Consider the following 16,245-nt stretch of genomic DNA (forward strand, 5'->3'; position numbering starts at 1 on the left):
TGATTGACGGCAGCTCCGGGCCAATTGCAATAGGAGGCGGGAGTGGAGGACCCAACGGGAACGGCTGGTCCTCCAAACAATCGGAGGGAATGGGGGGCGGGGCTGAGAGCGGATCTCCCTCATTGGCTGAAACTCTGCATCATTTTGAAAACTGATTTGTCTCAACTCCAGAAGAAAATTGGACCTTTCTGTTTGTGGCTTTAAACGGATTCTTCATGTTGTTGCAGGAAAGTGGGGTCTGTGGAATGTTAGGTTTTACACAGCACACCGTCAGCCTGCGGTTTCACGCTGGGTAAAGAACCTGCAAACAAGGCAAGAGAATAAACAATTAATGGTAGGACCCTAGAGGATCAGAGGGACCTTGGTGAGCATATCCATCGGTCCCTGAAGACAGAATAGATAGGGTGATTAAAAAGGAATATGGAATACTTGTCTTTATTAACTGAGGCATAGAATATAGGACCAGGGAGGTTATAATGGAGCTGTATAAAATGCTGGTTAGACCACAGCTGGAGTAGTGTGCGCAGTTCTGGAAGGAAGTGATTGCACTTGAGAGGATGCAGAGTAGATTCACCAGGATGTCCTGGGCTGGAGTATTTCAGCTAACAAGAGAGACTGGATCGGCTGGGAGTTTTCCTTGGAGCAGAGATGGCTGAGGCGGTCCTGATTGAGGTATATAAAATTATTCAGTGAATTAGTGGTGAATAGATGGCGTGAATAGGAAGGACCCTTTCCCCTGCGTGGAAGAGTCAATAACCAGTGGGCATAGGAGGAAGCTTTCCCCTTACCGGAGGGGTCAATAAGCAGGGGCATAGATTTCAGGTAATGGCAGGGAGGTTTATAGGAGATGCGAAGAAACACGTTTTCACCCAGAGGGTGGTGGGAATCTGGAACTCACTGTCTGAAAGTGTGGTAGAGAATGTAAACTTCACAACATTTAAGGAGTATTTAGATGAGCATTTGAAATGCCATTGCATGGAAGGCAACAGACTAAGTGCTGGAAAATGGGATTAGAGTAAATCGGTGCTTGATGGCTGGGGGAGACACGATGGGTCAAAGCGCCTCTTTCACTCCTGGAAAAACTCTCTGACTCTAATCATACCATTCAAATCAATGGAATTCTCAGCAACCTCATTGGGGAGGAAGGTTGCTTACACCTAATGATAAGCAGCACTCGCACAAGCAGCAAAACACGTAACTTTGGTCAGACAAGATTTTCCCATTTGAAATCCATATTGACTATTCATTGTTATGTTTATCTTTCCCAGATTTTAAAAGTTCCTTCCTTTACTCAGGATTCAATTATTTACCAATGTGAAGCTAATTGTTTCATAATTTCCTGGGCATGTTCTGTCCGCCATTTTAAATATAGGAATTACATTACTGAGCTGCCCATCATTTAGAACTGAACATTTTTAATGAATTATTAAATATGAGCAGTAATGTCTCTCCCCTAGAATCTTAAAAAATACGTGGAAGTAATCCATTTGGATCAGGGGCTTTATCCCCTTTGAGTTTGATTAGTGTAATCAATAATCACCTCATCATTCAATGTCCTGTTGACCTGTTCTATCTCCTTGGGAAACAATGATGCAAAGTAATTATTTAATATTTCTGTTATTTCTCTATTGTTCCTAGTGGTATTATCCTGTCTGAACCTTAATGCTCCTGAATGCTTCACAGCGCCAGGGTCCCAGTTCGATTCCCAGCTTGGGTCACTGTCTGTGCGGAGTCTGCATGTTCTCCCTGTGTCTGTGTGGGTTTCCTCCGGATGCTCCGATTTCCTCCCACAAGTCCCGAAAGACATGCTGTTGGCAATTTGGACATTCTGAATTCTCCCTCAGTGTACGCGAACAGGCCCCAAGATGTGGCGACAAGGGGCATTTCACAGTAACTTCATTGCAGTGTTAATGTAAGCCTCTATGTGACAAGAAAGATTATTATTATTTACTTTCCTCCTAATGTTAACTGGCTGGAGTTAATCTTCAAGATATATGTTGGTTTTTGTGATGGCAGGGTCCCTTTTGAATTCATCATCTGTGAACTTATCCTTCGATTTAAAAACTCCCAAAGAAACTGGTGAACAATAAAATTATGAATTTTTACTTCAGTCCTAAGTTGTTTTTGTAAAAAAACTCTACAATTCAGTGTCTGAACGGTTCCTCTGGTTAACATCTCCAATTAGAAAATGCTGATTAATCCTCACTGACTGACACATTCTTCACAGTGACATCTCCATTATGAAAGTAATTATCAATTAAAATAAAGCAGGTCAATATTTTGCAAGAACATCAATAAAAAAAATATAATAATCTTTATTGTCATAAGTAGGCTTACATTAACACTGCAATGAAGTTACTGTGAAAATCTCCTAGTCGCCACACTCCAGTACCTGTTCAGGTGAATGTTCAATTCACCTAACAAGCACCTTTCGGGGAGAACGTGCAGATTCTACACAGGCAGTGACCCAAGCGGGAATTGAACCCGGGACCCTGGTGCTACCACTGTGCTACCATGCCGCCCTAATGATGCTGTTTGATGCGCACGTTGTCATGATAGTGACTGATTGGCAGCAAACTCTTGCCAGTCATTATGGTCAATGCTTATCACATAAGTGGGGAGTGAACTTGAGTCGAGTAAATTCAGAGACCGAGAAGGCAGCACCCAGTTATTAGCCTTGGCCAGAACATCCGCTTTTTCAGCATTGTTTCTCCAGAGCTATTAAATCTCGATTGTCTCACAGGAAAGAAACACAGGTTGAGGTGCTGTTGGAGATCCTGGTGCATCCTCAGCCACCAATAGTAATTATATATAAAATAGAGGACTTGAAATACATGAAGGTAGGTGATATGATCAATAAGTTTGCAGATGGAAAATTGTTGGTGTAATAACTGGCGAGAAGAAAAGCCTTAAATTACAGGATGAAACAGATGGGCTGGTCATATGGGCAGAACAGTGGCAAATGGAATTTAACCAGAAAAGTGGTAGCTCTTGTACAGAATCAGTACAGATACGATGTGCCGAGTGACTTCCATCTGTGCTGGATCATTCCAGAAAACACTCAACATTCAGTATCACGAGCAAGAGGGAAGAAGATGGAAGAATTACTGATTCTGGAATTGAACCCAACAAGAGTTTGCATCTTCTGGGGAGGAGAGAGGAAGGCCCATTGGGAAAAAAAAACTTAAGTTCTGCATTGTTCCACAGGAGAGCAGCATTTAATCATTTTGAGAAATGGAGATCAGCGGAATATTATTATTGACAATAATTTTTTTGATTATTTTTAGAAATTGGTAACCCAAGTTATTTTGTATTGACTGTTTACAGTTTCAATGGTGCAGCGGTTACCCAACATTCCCTGCGGCTGTGAATGTGCCCTATTCACGCCCCAGGAGCCCACTGCGCAGACGCAATGCTGGGCTGTATCAGAGCATGCGCAGTGTCACTTGCTCGGACGTCTGCGAGTGCGGGAACGGCTGTTTCGGGCGGAGAGACTCGGTGAGGCGGAGGGAGGAATGGAGCCGGGAGGGGAGGGAGTGAAGGCTTCATAAACACCCCCTGCTGGTCACAAGGCCGGAATAAGACCCTGAAAAATCCGCGTTTGTAGCTGCGGAGCTTTTATCCGGTATCAGGCCCAGATCTACGGCCGCCATCTTTGTTTAGCTCCGGCTGAGGGGCCATCTTGATGACGTAACAGAGGCGGTGCTTCAGGATCCGATAACCAGGAAAGAAAATCATTATCTCCATGATTAACAGGCCTCTCCAGAGGGGGGAGGTGGGAATGCCATGTGTGGCAATCCAAAGAACAGAAGAATAATAACATCAGAATTAGCAGCAGGGACAGGCCATTCGGCCTATTGACACTGCTCTGCCATTCCATAAAGGCATGGCAGATCCAAATTGCATTTTCCTGCCTTCCCCAAAAAACCTTTGACTCACTAGTCGATAACAAAAGACTAACTTAGCTTTGAGTATACTCTGACCCAGCGCCACTGCTCTCTGGGAAAGAGAATTCCACAAACTCAGCTTTGACAAAGAGTTATCCAAACTCAAAACGTTAGCTCCCTTTTCTCTCCCCAGATACAGTCAGACCTGCTGAGATTGTTCAGTATTTTCTGTTTTTGTTTCAGATTCCAGCATCTGCAGTAATTTGCTTTTATCCACAGACTGATGACCCTCTGAGAGAAGACATTTCTTCTTATCTCAGTATCAAATTGGAGAACTCTTATCTTTAAATTGTCCCCCTTAGTTCTTGGATCCCCATGTGGGAATATATTCTTTCAGCAAAACCCCTCAGAATCTTAGATGTTTCAATAAGATCACCTCTAATTCTTCTGAACTCCATCGGTACAGACCAAACAGGCTCAATCTTGCTCCATAAAACAAACTCTCCCATCCCAGGAATCAGACAAATGAAACTTCACTGAACTGCCTCCAAAGCATGTAGAACCCGCATTAAATAATCCTGGGACATGAGCACTGCTGTCTCACAGCACCGAGGTCCCAGGTTCGATCCCGGCTCTGTCCGTGTGGAGTTTGCACATTCTCCCCATGTTTGCGTGGCTTTCACCCCCACTACCCAAAGATGTGCAGGGTAGGTGGATTGGCCATGCTAAATTGCCCCTTCATTGTAAAAAATGAATTGGGTACTCTAAATTTTTTTTTAAAGTAATCCTGGGACTGGCAACAAGGGGGGGGAGAATGTTTGGAATTTCTATCCTGGACTCGAAGAGTGATGGATTTTGGAAACTCCTTTTCATAGATTATCATAGAATTCACAGTGCTTTTACCGGGGGTTAGGGGAGGATTTATACCCAGCAACTCAAACCAAGATAAATGTTCTCTGCTCTTAATTTCTAACCTCGACTAGCATTTCTGACCATTGTCATTTCCTTTGACAGCTGCTTCCAAAGCTTCTGATATCTTTCCAGCCGAAGGTTGCAGCAGGAGATTTTAAACTTGAAAACACTGAAATTGTGATAGACGTGAGTATTATTATTATTATTAATAATGATAAATTTAGACTACCCAATTATTTGTTTCCAATTAAGGGGCAATTTAGCATGGCCAATCCGAAGCTGGCACTCCCACTGCAGACTTTGGTGTTGCGAGGTTGTTGCTGTGGTGAAAAGTGGCTGCTGCTGTTGCTGTTCTCTCTGTTGCAGATGTTGCTGCTCTCTCTCTCTCTCTCTGTGTTGCTGCTGCTCTCTCTCTCTCTATTGCTGTTGCTGCTGCTCTCTCTCTCTCTCTCTCTCTCTCTCTGCTGCTGTTGCTCAGTTTGCTGCCTGTTTTCAGTGCTGGTTGCTGCTGAGTTGTCTGGAGGAAGGAGAGGGGATAGAAGGAAGGAGAGAAGAACAACAACAATGAGGCGACTTCAACAACAAGGTGGGAGTAAAGCCCTTTGGACTGCGTGTTGCTAGCCCCTCTCCCGGGTTGAGGGCCCGGCCCATTCTTCCCAACTGATAACTTCTGCCTTCAGCGAGGATAAAACCTTCCTTATTCTATCCGCTGTGCTTGTCCCGGGACACGGGGTTCGAGTGGGCAGTGTGTTTGCTGAGCCCCCTCCCGGACTGAAGACCCCACACACCAGCAGGTAGGAGGTCATTGGGTGGTCGTTCCAGGGTGGGAGCACGGACTGTGTTTTTGCTGAGTCCTACTTGGGCCGAAGACCTCGCGAACCAGAGCCACTTCCCTCCTGCTGAACCTGCTTCTGGGCCTGGCCAAGCACGTCAGTTATAGGTCCAGGCAGTGGGCGACCTAGGGGGTCATCTGACCAGACTGTTTGCCCCTTTTCCGCGGCTACATTCGCAGGTGGGTGTCCCTAGTTGGGGGTGAAACCCACGCAGACACTGGGAGAATGTGCAAACTCCACAGGGACAGTGACCCAGGGCCGGGATCGAACACGGGTCCTGGGGCTGTGAGGCAGCAGTGCTAACCACAGGCGCCGGAGTGTGGTGACTTGGGGATTTTCACAGTAACTTCATTGCAGTGTTAATGTAAGCCTACTTGTGACACTGATAAATATTATTGTCTGGAGCAATCCAGTCGGAGTCATTCTCCTGCTCTGTCTCTGTACCCTCACAGCTTTATTTCTCTCAGGTTTCTATCCAATTTAAAAAAAAATATATTTTTTATGTCTTTTGTGTCTATTTCCAAACTCCGTCATAGGCAGCAAGTTTAAGGTCATTGCCACTGGCTTTGTAAAACCATTCTTCCTCACACCTCCTGGACCATTTACATGCATAGATACAGAGCAACGTAGAAAATAGGAGCAGGAGGAGACCAAAGGACAAAGAAAACTACAGCACAGAAACAGCCCCTTTGGCCCTCCAAGCCCGTGCCGGCCATGCTGCCTGTCTAAACTAAAATCTACTACACTTCCTGGGTCCGTATCCCTCTATTCCCATCCTATTCATATATTTGTCAAGATGCCCCTTAAATGTCACTATCGTCCCTGCTTCCACCACCTCCTCCAGCAGCGAGTTCCAGGCACCCACTACCCCCTGTGTAAAAAAACTTGCCTCGAACATCGACTCTAAACCTTGCCCCTCGCACCTTAAAACTATGCCCCCTAGTAATTGGCCCCTCTACCCTGGGGAAAAGTCTCTGACTATCCATTCTGTCTATGCCCCTCATAATTTTGTAGACCTCTATCAGGTCGCCCCTCAACCTCCGTCGTTCCAGTGAGAAAAAAACAAGTTTATTCAACTGCTCCTCATAGCTAATGCCCACCATACCAGGCAACATCCTGGTAAATCTCTTCTGCACCCTCTCTAAAGCCTCCACACCCTTCTGGTAGTGTTGTGACCAGAATTGAACACTATACTCCAAGTGTGGCCTAACTAAGGTTCTATACAGCTGCAACATGACTTGCCAATTCTTATACTCAATGCCCCGGCCAATGAAGGCAAGCCTGCCGTATGCCTTCTTGACTACCTTCTCCACCTGTGTTGCCCCTTTCAGTGACCTGTGGACCTGTATTCCTAGATCTCTCTGACTTTCAATACTCTTGAGGGTTCTACCATTCACGGTATATTCCCTACCTGCATTAGACTTTCCAAAATGCATTATCTCACATTTGTCCAGATTAAACTCCATCTGCCATCTCTCCGGCCAAGTCTCCAAACAATCTAAATCCTGCTATATCCTCTGACAGTCCTCATCGCTATCCGCAATTCCACCAACCTTTGTGTCGTCTGCAAACTTACTAATCAGACCAGTTACATTTTCCTCCAAATCATTTATATATACTACAAACAGCAAAGGTCCCAGCACTGATCCCTGTGGAACACCACTAGTCACAGCCCTCCAATCAGAAAAGCTCCCTTCCATTGCTGCTACTCTGCCTTCTATGACCTTGCCAGTTCTGTATCCACCTTGCCAGCTCACCCCTGATCCCGTGTGACTTCCATCTTTTGTACCAGTCTACCATGGACCAGGGACCATTTGGCCCTTCGAGCCTGCTCCACCATTCATTACGATCAGAGCTGATTAGGCTCAATAGCCTAATCCCGCTCCCCCCCCCCCCCCCATATCCTTTGATCCCCTTCACCCTCAGTGCTTATCTAACTGCTTCTTGAAAACATGCAATGTTTTGGCCTTAATTAGTTCCTGTGGTGATGAATTCCATCGGCTCACCACTCTCTGGGTGAAGAAATTTCTCCTCATCTCTGTCCTAAATGGTCTACCCCGCACCCTCAGACTGCGACCCCTATTTCTGGACACACCCACTATTGGGAACATCCTTCCTGAATCTACTCTGTCTCGCCCTGTTTTTTTTTAACATCAATTTAGAGTGCCCAATTTTTATTTTTGCAATAAGGGGCAATTTTAGCGTGGCCAATCTACCTACCCTGCACATCTTTGGATTTGTGGGGGTGAGACCCACGCAAACACAGGGAGAATGTGCACATTCCACACAGACAGTGACCCGGAGCTGTGATCGAACCCGGGTCCTCGGGGACATGAGGCAGCAGTGCTAACCACTGCGCCACCCACTTTTTAAAAGTTTCTCTGAGATCCCCCCTCATTCTTCTGAACTCCAGCGAATACAATCCTAACCGATTCAACCTAATCTGCACATCTTTGAACTGTGGGAGGAAACCGGAGCACCCGGCGGAAACCCACACAGACACGGGAAGAAAGTGCAAACGCCACACAGTCAGGGTGGGAATTGAACCCAGGTCCCTGGTGCTGTGAGGCAGCAGTGCAAAGTACTATGACACCCCCTGTCTTGCGACCCTCAAGCGAAAAACAAATCCTTATCCCCATCTGAAATGGGTGACCCCTCATTTTGCAACAGTGGTCCCCTTGTTCCAGATTCTCCCACAAGAGGAAACATCCTCTTCACATCCACCCTGTCAAAACCCCTCAGATCTTGTATCGTTCAGTCCAGGTTTTACCCCAAACTTTAAATCTGTGTCCCGACTGCTTGTACGATTAGTGAATGGAAACAGAGTTTCTTTGTCCACCCGATGGAAACCTGGCATAATCTTGTGTCTCTGAATCAAATCTCCCTTCAACCTCCTTTGCTGGAACCATTCTGGGAAATCTCCTCTGCACCTTCTCCAAGAACCTTCACATCCTTCCTGAAGAGTGGTGACCAGAGCTTTATAAAGATTCATAGAATAGAATTAGAACCATAGAATTCCCACAGAACAGGAGGCCATTCGGCCCATCAAGTCTGCACTGATTCTCTGAAAGGGCACCCTGCCTAGGCGACACCCCTACCCTGTCCCTGTAACCCCAAGGTCCCACCAAACCTGCCCATCCCTGGACACTAAGGGGCAATATATCAAGGCCACTCCACCTAACTTTCCCTTCTTTGGACTGTTGGAGAAAACCTGAGCACCGGGTGGAAACCCACGCAGACATGGGGAGAATGTGCAAACTCCACACAGACAGACACCAAGGCCGGAATTGAACCCGGGTCCCTGGCGCTGTGAGGCAGCACAGAAACAGCCCCTTTGGCCCTCCAAGCCCGTGCCGGCCATGCTGCCTGTCTAAACTAAAATCTACTACACTTCCTGGGTCCGTATCCCTCTATTCCCATCCTATTCATATATTTGTCAAGATGCCCCTTAAATGTCACTATCGTCCCTGCTTCCACCACCTCCTCCAGCAGCGAGTTCCAGGCACCCACTACCCCCTGTGTAAAAAAACTTGCCTCGAACATCGACTCTAAACCTTGCCCCTCGCACCTTAAAACTATGCCCCCTAGTAATTGGCCCCTCTACCCTGGGGAAAAGTCTCTGACTATCCATTCTGTCTATGCCCCTCATAATTTTGTAGACCTCTATCAGGTCGCCCCTCAACCTCCGTTGTTCCAGTGAGAAAAAAACAAGTTTATTCAACTGCTCCTCATAGCTAATGCCCACCATACCAGGCAACATCCTGGTAAATCTCTTCTGCACCCTCTCTAAAGCCTCCACACCCTTCTGGTAGTGTTGTGACCAGAATTGAACACTATACTCCAAGTGTGGCCTAACTAAGGTTCTATACAGCTGCAACATGACTTGCCAATTCTTATACTCAATGCCCCGGCCAATGAAGGCAAGCCTGCCGTATGCCTTCTTGACTACCTTCTCCACCTGTGTTGCCCCTTTCAGTGACCTGTGGACCTGTATTCCTAGATCTCTCTGACTTTCAATACTCTTGAGGGTTCTACCATTCACGGTATATTCCCTACCTGCATTAGACTTTCCAAAATGCATTATCTCACATTTGTCCAGATTAAACTCCATCTGCCATCTCTCCGGCCAAGTCTCCAAACAATCTAAATCCTGCTATATCCTCTGACAGTCCTCATCGCTATCCGCAATTCCACCAACCTTTGTGTCGTCTGCAAACTTACTAATCAGACCAGTTACATTTTCCTCCAAATCATTTATATATACTACAAACAGCAAAGGTCCCAGCACTGATCCCTGTGGAACACCACTAGTCACAGCCCTCCAATCAGAAAAGCTCCCTTCCATTGCTGCTACTCTGCCTTCTATGACCTTGCCAGTTCTGTATCCACCTTGCCAGCTCACCCCTGATCCCGTGTGACTTCCATCTTTTGTACCAGTCTACCATGGACCAGGGACCATTTGGCCCTTCGAGCCTGCTCCACCATTCATTACGATCAGAGCTGATTAGGCTCAATAGCCTAATCCCGCTCCCCCCCCCCCCATATCCTTTGATCCCCTTCACCCTCAGTGCTTATCTAACTGCTTCTTGAAAACATGCAATGTTTTGGCCTTAATTAGTTCCTGTGGTGATGAATTCCATCGGCTCACCACTCTCTGGGTGAAGAAATTTCTCCTCATCTCTGTCCTAAATGGTCTACCCCGCACCCTCAGACTGCGACCCCTATTTCTGGACACACCCACTATTGGGAACATCCTTCCTGAATCTACTCTGTCTCGCCCTGTTTTTTTTTAACATCAATTTAGAGTGCCCAATTTTTATTTTTGCAATAAGGGGCAATTTTAGCGTGGCCAATCTACCTACCCTGCACATCTTTGGATTTGTGGGGGTGAGACCCACGCAAACACAGGGAGAATGTGCACATTCCACACAGACAGTGACCCGGAGCTGTGATCGAACCCGGGTCCTCGGGGACATGAGGCAGCAGTGCTAACCACTGCGCCACCCACTTTTTAAAAGTTTCTCTGAGATCCCCCCTCATTCTTCTGAACTCCAGCGAATACAATCCTAACCGATTCAACCTAATCTGCACATCTTTGAACTGTGGGAGGAAACCGGAGCACCCGGCGGAAACCCACACAGACACGGGAAGAAAGTGCAAACTCCACACAGTCAGGGTGGGAATTGAACCCAGGTCCCTGGTGCTGTGAGGCAGCAGTGCAAAGTACTATGACACCCCCTGTCTTGCGACCCTCAAGCGAAAAACAAATCCTTATCCCCATCTGAAATGGGTGACCCCTCATTTTGCAACAGTGGTCCCCTTGTTCCAGATTCTCCCACAAGAGGAAACATCCTCTTCACATCCACCCTGTCAAAACCCCTCAGATCTTGTATCGTTCAGTCCAGGTTTTACCCCAAACTTTAAATCTGTGTCCCGACTGCTTGTACGATTAGTGAATGGAAACAGAGTTTCTTTGTCCACCCGATGGAAACCTGGCATAATCTTGTGTCTCTGAATCAAATCTCCCTTCAACCTCCTTTGCTGGAACCATTCTGGGAAATCTCCTCTGCACCTTCTCCAAGAACCTTCACATCCTTCCTGAAGAGTGGTGACCAGAGCTTTATAAAGATTCATAGAATAGAATTAGAACCATAGAATTCCCACAGAACAGGAGGCCATTCGGCCCATCAAGTCTGCACTGATTCTCTGAAAGGGCACCCTGCCTAGGCGACACCCCTACCCTGTCCCTGTAACCCCAAGGTCCCACCAAACCTGCCCATCCCTGGACACTAAGGGGCAATATATCAAGGCCACTCCACCTAACTTTCCCTTCTTTGGACTGTTGGAGAAAACCTGAGCACCGGGTGGAAACCCACGCAGACATGGGGAGAATGTGCAAACTCCACACAGACAGACACCAAGGCCGGAATTGAACCCGGGTCCCTGGCGCTGTGAGGCAGCAGTGCTAATCACTGTGCCACCAGAAGCATAGTTTTGGTGTCAATATTACTGTTTATGAAACTCGAGATCGAATTTGCTTTGCCAACTGCTCTCTTAATATGTCTTGTAGATATACAAAATCCCTTTTCACCTCTTTCTCTCTCCCCCCCCCCAAAGAGTCCAGTTGGGTTTTTACAACAATCGAGCAGTTTTCATGGTCACTTTTTCCAGTGCCGGCCCCACAAATGACCAGATTCATTCAGCTCAATTTCACAACCTGCCTTTGTGTTTTTGCGGGTTCTCTCTCACTCCCTATTTTCTGTTTTGAATCCGTTTCACAGGGTGTTCGAAGGGGAGGCTTCAAAGTCCAGAAACTGAAACCAAGCATCACATCAGGATCTGACAGAGTCCTCAATTTATCATATCCTGAATATCAGCGGAATATCATTGAGCATGGAAGGAAAAAGCATCATTCACAGTGCGGGGAAACCGTACACGTGTTGTGTGTGTGGACGAGGATTCAGTCAATCATCAGGCCTCACAAGCCATAAATGCAGTCACACTGAGGAGAAACCGTGGAAATGTGCGGACTGTGGGAAAGGATTCACTGTCCCATCCAAGCTGGAAACTCATCGACGCAGTCACACTGGAGAGAGACCATTCACCTGCTCCAAGTGTGGGAAGGGATTTACTAAGTCATCCCACCTGCTGAGTCACCAACGAGTTCATACAGATGAGAGACCGTTTCAATGTCCAGACTGTGGGAAGTGCTATAAAAGTTCTGCGGAACTGATGCGCCATCAACCTGTTCACACTGACGAGAGACCGTTTAGTTGCTCTCACTGCGGGACTGGGTTCAGACGATCATCTGACCTCACTGCACATCAGCGAAGTCACACTGGGGAGAGACCATTCACCTGCTCCGAGTGTGGGAAGGGATTTACTATTTCAGCCCACCTGTTGAATCACCAGCGAGTTCACACTGATGAGAGACCATTTCAATGTCCAGACTGCGGGAAGTGCTATAAACATTCTGGGAATCTGATGAGCCATCAACGTATTCACACTGACGAGAGACCGTTTAGGTGCTCTCACTGCGGCACTGGGTTCAGACGATCATCTCACTTCATTGCACATCAGCGAATTCACACTGGGGAGAGGCTATTCACCTGCGCCAAGTGTGGGAAGGGATTCACTCAGTCATCCGCTCTCTCCACACACCAGCGAATTCACACTGGGGAGAGACCATTCACCTGCTCCAAGTGTGGGACGCGATTCACTCAGTCATCCACCCTGCAGAACCACTATCGAATTCATACTGGGGAGAGACCATTCACCTGCTCCGAGTGTGGGAAGGGATTCACTCAGTTATCCCACCTGCTGAGTCACCAACGAGGCCACAAGTAACCATAGTGATTGGACTTTGCTGTTCCTCACATTCAGGACTGAACCATGTTCATTTGGGTCTCTTTCTGCTGATAACAATTCCAGCCCATTTTTGGGGCTAATATTCTGTCTAAAAGTCAAATAAATTAGATTTGTGTCATATATACAGTGTGTTGAAACTTTTTAATTACTCTGACACAAGTTAGTTCCTTTTGAAGTACTCTCGCTCTCCCCTGTCTCTTCCACCCTCACCTCCAACAAGAAGTGAGGAGCTTGTCGAGCTTCTTTGTGACTGAGATTGAGTAAATCCGATCAGCTGCCTCTGCTGCTTCCCTCCCTTCCACAAGCCCACCGGATCAATCTGTCTCTAAATTTCAGCCTTTCCCGAGCCCTGAACCCACATCTTTCTCTAGTTTCTCTCCCATCTCCCCTCATGCCCTCTCGGAGCTCATCTTGTCCATGAGAACCAGCTCCTGCTCCATCGACCCTATTCCCACTGAGCTACTGATCAGCCAACTGTGTCCATGGATATTGTCAACATTTCTCTCTCTTCAGCTACTGTCCCTCTGTTCTTCAAATCTGCCATCATCACCCCCTCCTCAATAAAACAAACCCTTGACCCTGCCAACCTTACAAATTACTGCCCCATCTTCAACCTCCCTCTCCTCTCTAAACTCTTTGAACATGTTGTCACCTCCCAAATCCTTGTCCATCTTTCCCAGAACTCCCATGTTTGAATCCCTTCAATCAGGTCTCTGGCCTGTCACAGTGAAATACAAGAGACAAACAGAATCTTACCCGGAGAGAAAGACAGATAATCCGGGAGCTTGGATCCAACACGGATACGTGCATAAGACCAGAAAACAAGGACAACAGCACAGTCATTTTTTAAAATTTAGAGTACCGAATTATATATTTTTCCAATTTAGCGAGGCCAATCCACTTAACCTACACATCTTTCGGATGTGGGGGTGAAGCCCATGCAGACACAGGGAGAATCAGGACCTGCCAACTCCTTTGAGAAATTCGATCCGTAACAAAATAGTTGTGCGCCTAGATTGGAGCAACAAATTAGTCATTGTGTCTATTTATACTGTCAGTGCAACAGGCAATATTTAGTATTCAATTTATTTCTCGTCTACTTTGATGGGTAATTCCATAACTAAATACTCTTACCCTGTAGACTGCAGAATAATGAACTGAAAGCGATGATATTGGGTTTCCAAGGAGTAAGACCGTCGACTATCAGACGTAAGAGGAAATGTAGGTCATTGGGCCATCGAGACTGCCGGCATTCAGTTACATCATGACTGATCTGATTTTCAATTCGACTTTCTCGCCTTAATCCCAAATCCCTTGACTTCCTTACTGATTAAAAATCTGTCCTTCTCAACCTTGACCATACTTAAGACCACACCCCTACTTCGCTCTTCATTTAAGAATTCCGCCAATTCCCTACACCCTGAGATAATAAATTGCGCCTCGTGTCTGCCTTTACTTTGAGATTATATCCTCTGGTCCTGGACTCTTGCACAAGGGAAAGCAACTTTTCAACATCTACCCTGTCAAACTCTCTGAGAATTATTTATGTCTCATTTAGGCCGCCTTCGTTCTTCAAATCTCCCGTGATTATTGGCCCAATCTACTCAGCCCCTCTGTTGGAGCCTTTTCATGGACTGAGTATTGAGCTGACTTTTAGGTAGGCTTCCTCCCTCTAAGTTACAGCTCAGCTGTATACAAATACCTGCAGACACATCAACTCTGGTTAAGACGACTTTATTTTTCCAAGCTTGGTCAATGTATGAGGGAGAGTGATTTGGATAAACCCATTCTATTTTACAGTGGCACAAGCGCCACAATTATACAAGTTTCCAAAAATCAATCGCCCACCCCAGTTGGGCTTGATCCAATCCTTGGAGCTGTCAATTTTATTTTGAACAATGATGTTTACTTTAAGCAACATGATGACTGATCAGCTCATGATGTAACTACATCCTGCCACATGTTGTTTACCAGGACACTTTATCCGATATGTTTGGCTTTGCTCGCATTCCCATGTTGCTTATCTCAGCCAGTTCCTGCCCACCTCATTGTCCATCTGGGTGCAGGATGTTGACGTTGGTTCCTCTTTACACCATGGTTTGTCTGAGATAAGGTGTTGGGGCCACTGATAAGAATTGATTATTCATCTAACTGTGTTATTGCTGAACGCACTATTTCTGTCTATTTCTGTTGTCTTAAAAACATCGGTAAATTAGCCAGCTTAATTCATGCATTGCAGCCACTGCTTTTAGCAAGAGTTTAAATGCTTGTTACTGCTTTGTTCTAAAAATGCGTGTTTAATGGTTAATAATGATTACAGGGTATAATTCATATGATTAGTCTCAATACTCAATAAACAAACTTATGTAGAACTATTCTGGTGTTATCCTTGCTATCCGGCTTCATGGGGTCTTATCTGAGGACACCCCACTTCACCCTCCTCATGAGATATTCCCTCCACACCCGGGATTATTTGGACTGCTTTCGAAATCAATATGTCTTCCTTAGATAAGAGTGCCAAAACCGTTCAAAATATAACAGGTGTGGCCTAACCAGTGCACTGTATAGTTTCAGCAAGACTTCCCTATTTTTATATTCCATTCCCTTTAGAACTTGCATACTCGCCTTTTTTGATTTCTGCACGAGGACCCCCAAATACCTCGCTGCTGCAGATTTCATTTAAATTATATCCAAGTCCTTTATTGTTCGTATCAAAATACATAATCTCACATTCCCTACATTATCTTCCATCTGCCAAGTTTTCCCCCAGTCACTTAACCTGTCTACATCCCTGTGTATATTCTTTATGCCATCTGCATCACTTGCCTTCCGACCTATTTTAGTCTCATCCCAAAACTTGACAATAATGCGCTCACTTATCAAGCGCTGTTTTGAAATTCAGATGGTGACAACTACTGATTCTGCTTTCTCCAGGCTGCTTGTTGTCACCTCAAATAATTGCAATAAATTTGTCAACCATCATTTGCCCTTCATGAAACCGTGCTGACTCTGCTTTTATATTTTTATATTTCTAAATGCTTTATATATTTCTATATGATTTGCTAATACATCTATTGTAATGGACACTAACAGGTCATTGGCCTCTACTTACTTATTATTGTATCCCTCCGTTTCATAATAAGGTGTTGCATTTTCATTTTGCTAATCCTCAGGGAGTAAGGTAGGGGGAATCTGGAGTGGAATTTATGCACCAACAGACAACATTTGGGCCGAATGGCCTGCTT

At 45.9% G+C, this 16,245-nt stretch overlaps 1 protein-coding gene across 2 annotated transcripts; it reads left to right on the top strand.

Annotated features, from left to right (window-relative positions):
• The first annotated feature begins 416 nt into the window (after window positions 1-416).
• On the top strand, window positions 417-15,372 carry LOC140421429 (uncharacterized). 2 transcript variants are annotated; one of them, XM_072506131.1, is made up of 3 exons: window positions 417-672; window positions 4,902-4,985; window positions 11,914-15,372. In XM_072506131.1, the coding sequence occupies exons 1-3, from the start codon at window positions 649-651 to the stop codon at window positions 12,121-12,123; spliced, it is 318 nt and encodes a 105-aa protein (XP_072362232.1). In that variant the 5' UTR covers window positions 417-648; the 3' UTR covers window positions 12,124-15,372. The 2 variants fall into 2 exon arrangements, with proteins under 2 accessions (XP_072362232.1, XP_072362231.1); XM_072506130.1 differs by lacking the exon at window positions 417-672 and adding an exon at window positions 3,418-3,498.
• The last annotated feature ends 873 nt before the right edge of the window (window positions 15,373-16,245 follow it).

Source organism: Scyliorhinus torazame, chromosome 5 (assembly GCF_047496885.1).
Source record: "Scyliorhinus torazame isolate Kashiwa2021f chromosome 5, sScyTor2.1, whole genome shotgun sequence".
In the NCBI taxonomy this organism is placed as follows: Eukaryota; Metazoa; Chordata; class Chondrichthyes; order Carcharhiniformes; family Scyliorhinidae; genus Scyliorhinus; species Scyliorhinus torazame.

Excerpts from the sequence above, each read along its gene's own strand:
- LOC140421429 (XM_072506130.1), top strand. The coding sequence starts at position 12,026 with ATGGAAGGAAAAAGCATCATTCACAGTGCGGGGAAACCGTACACGTGT.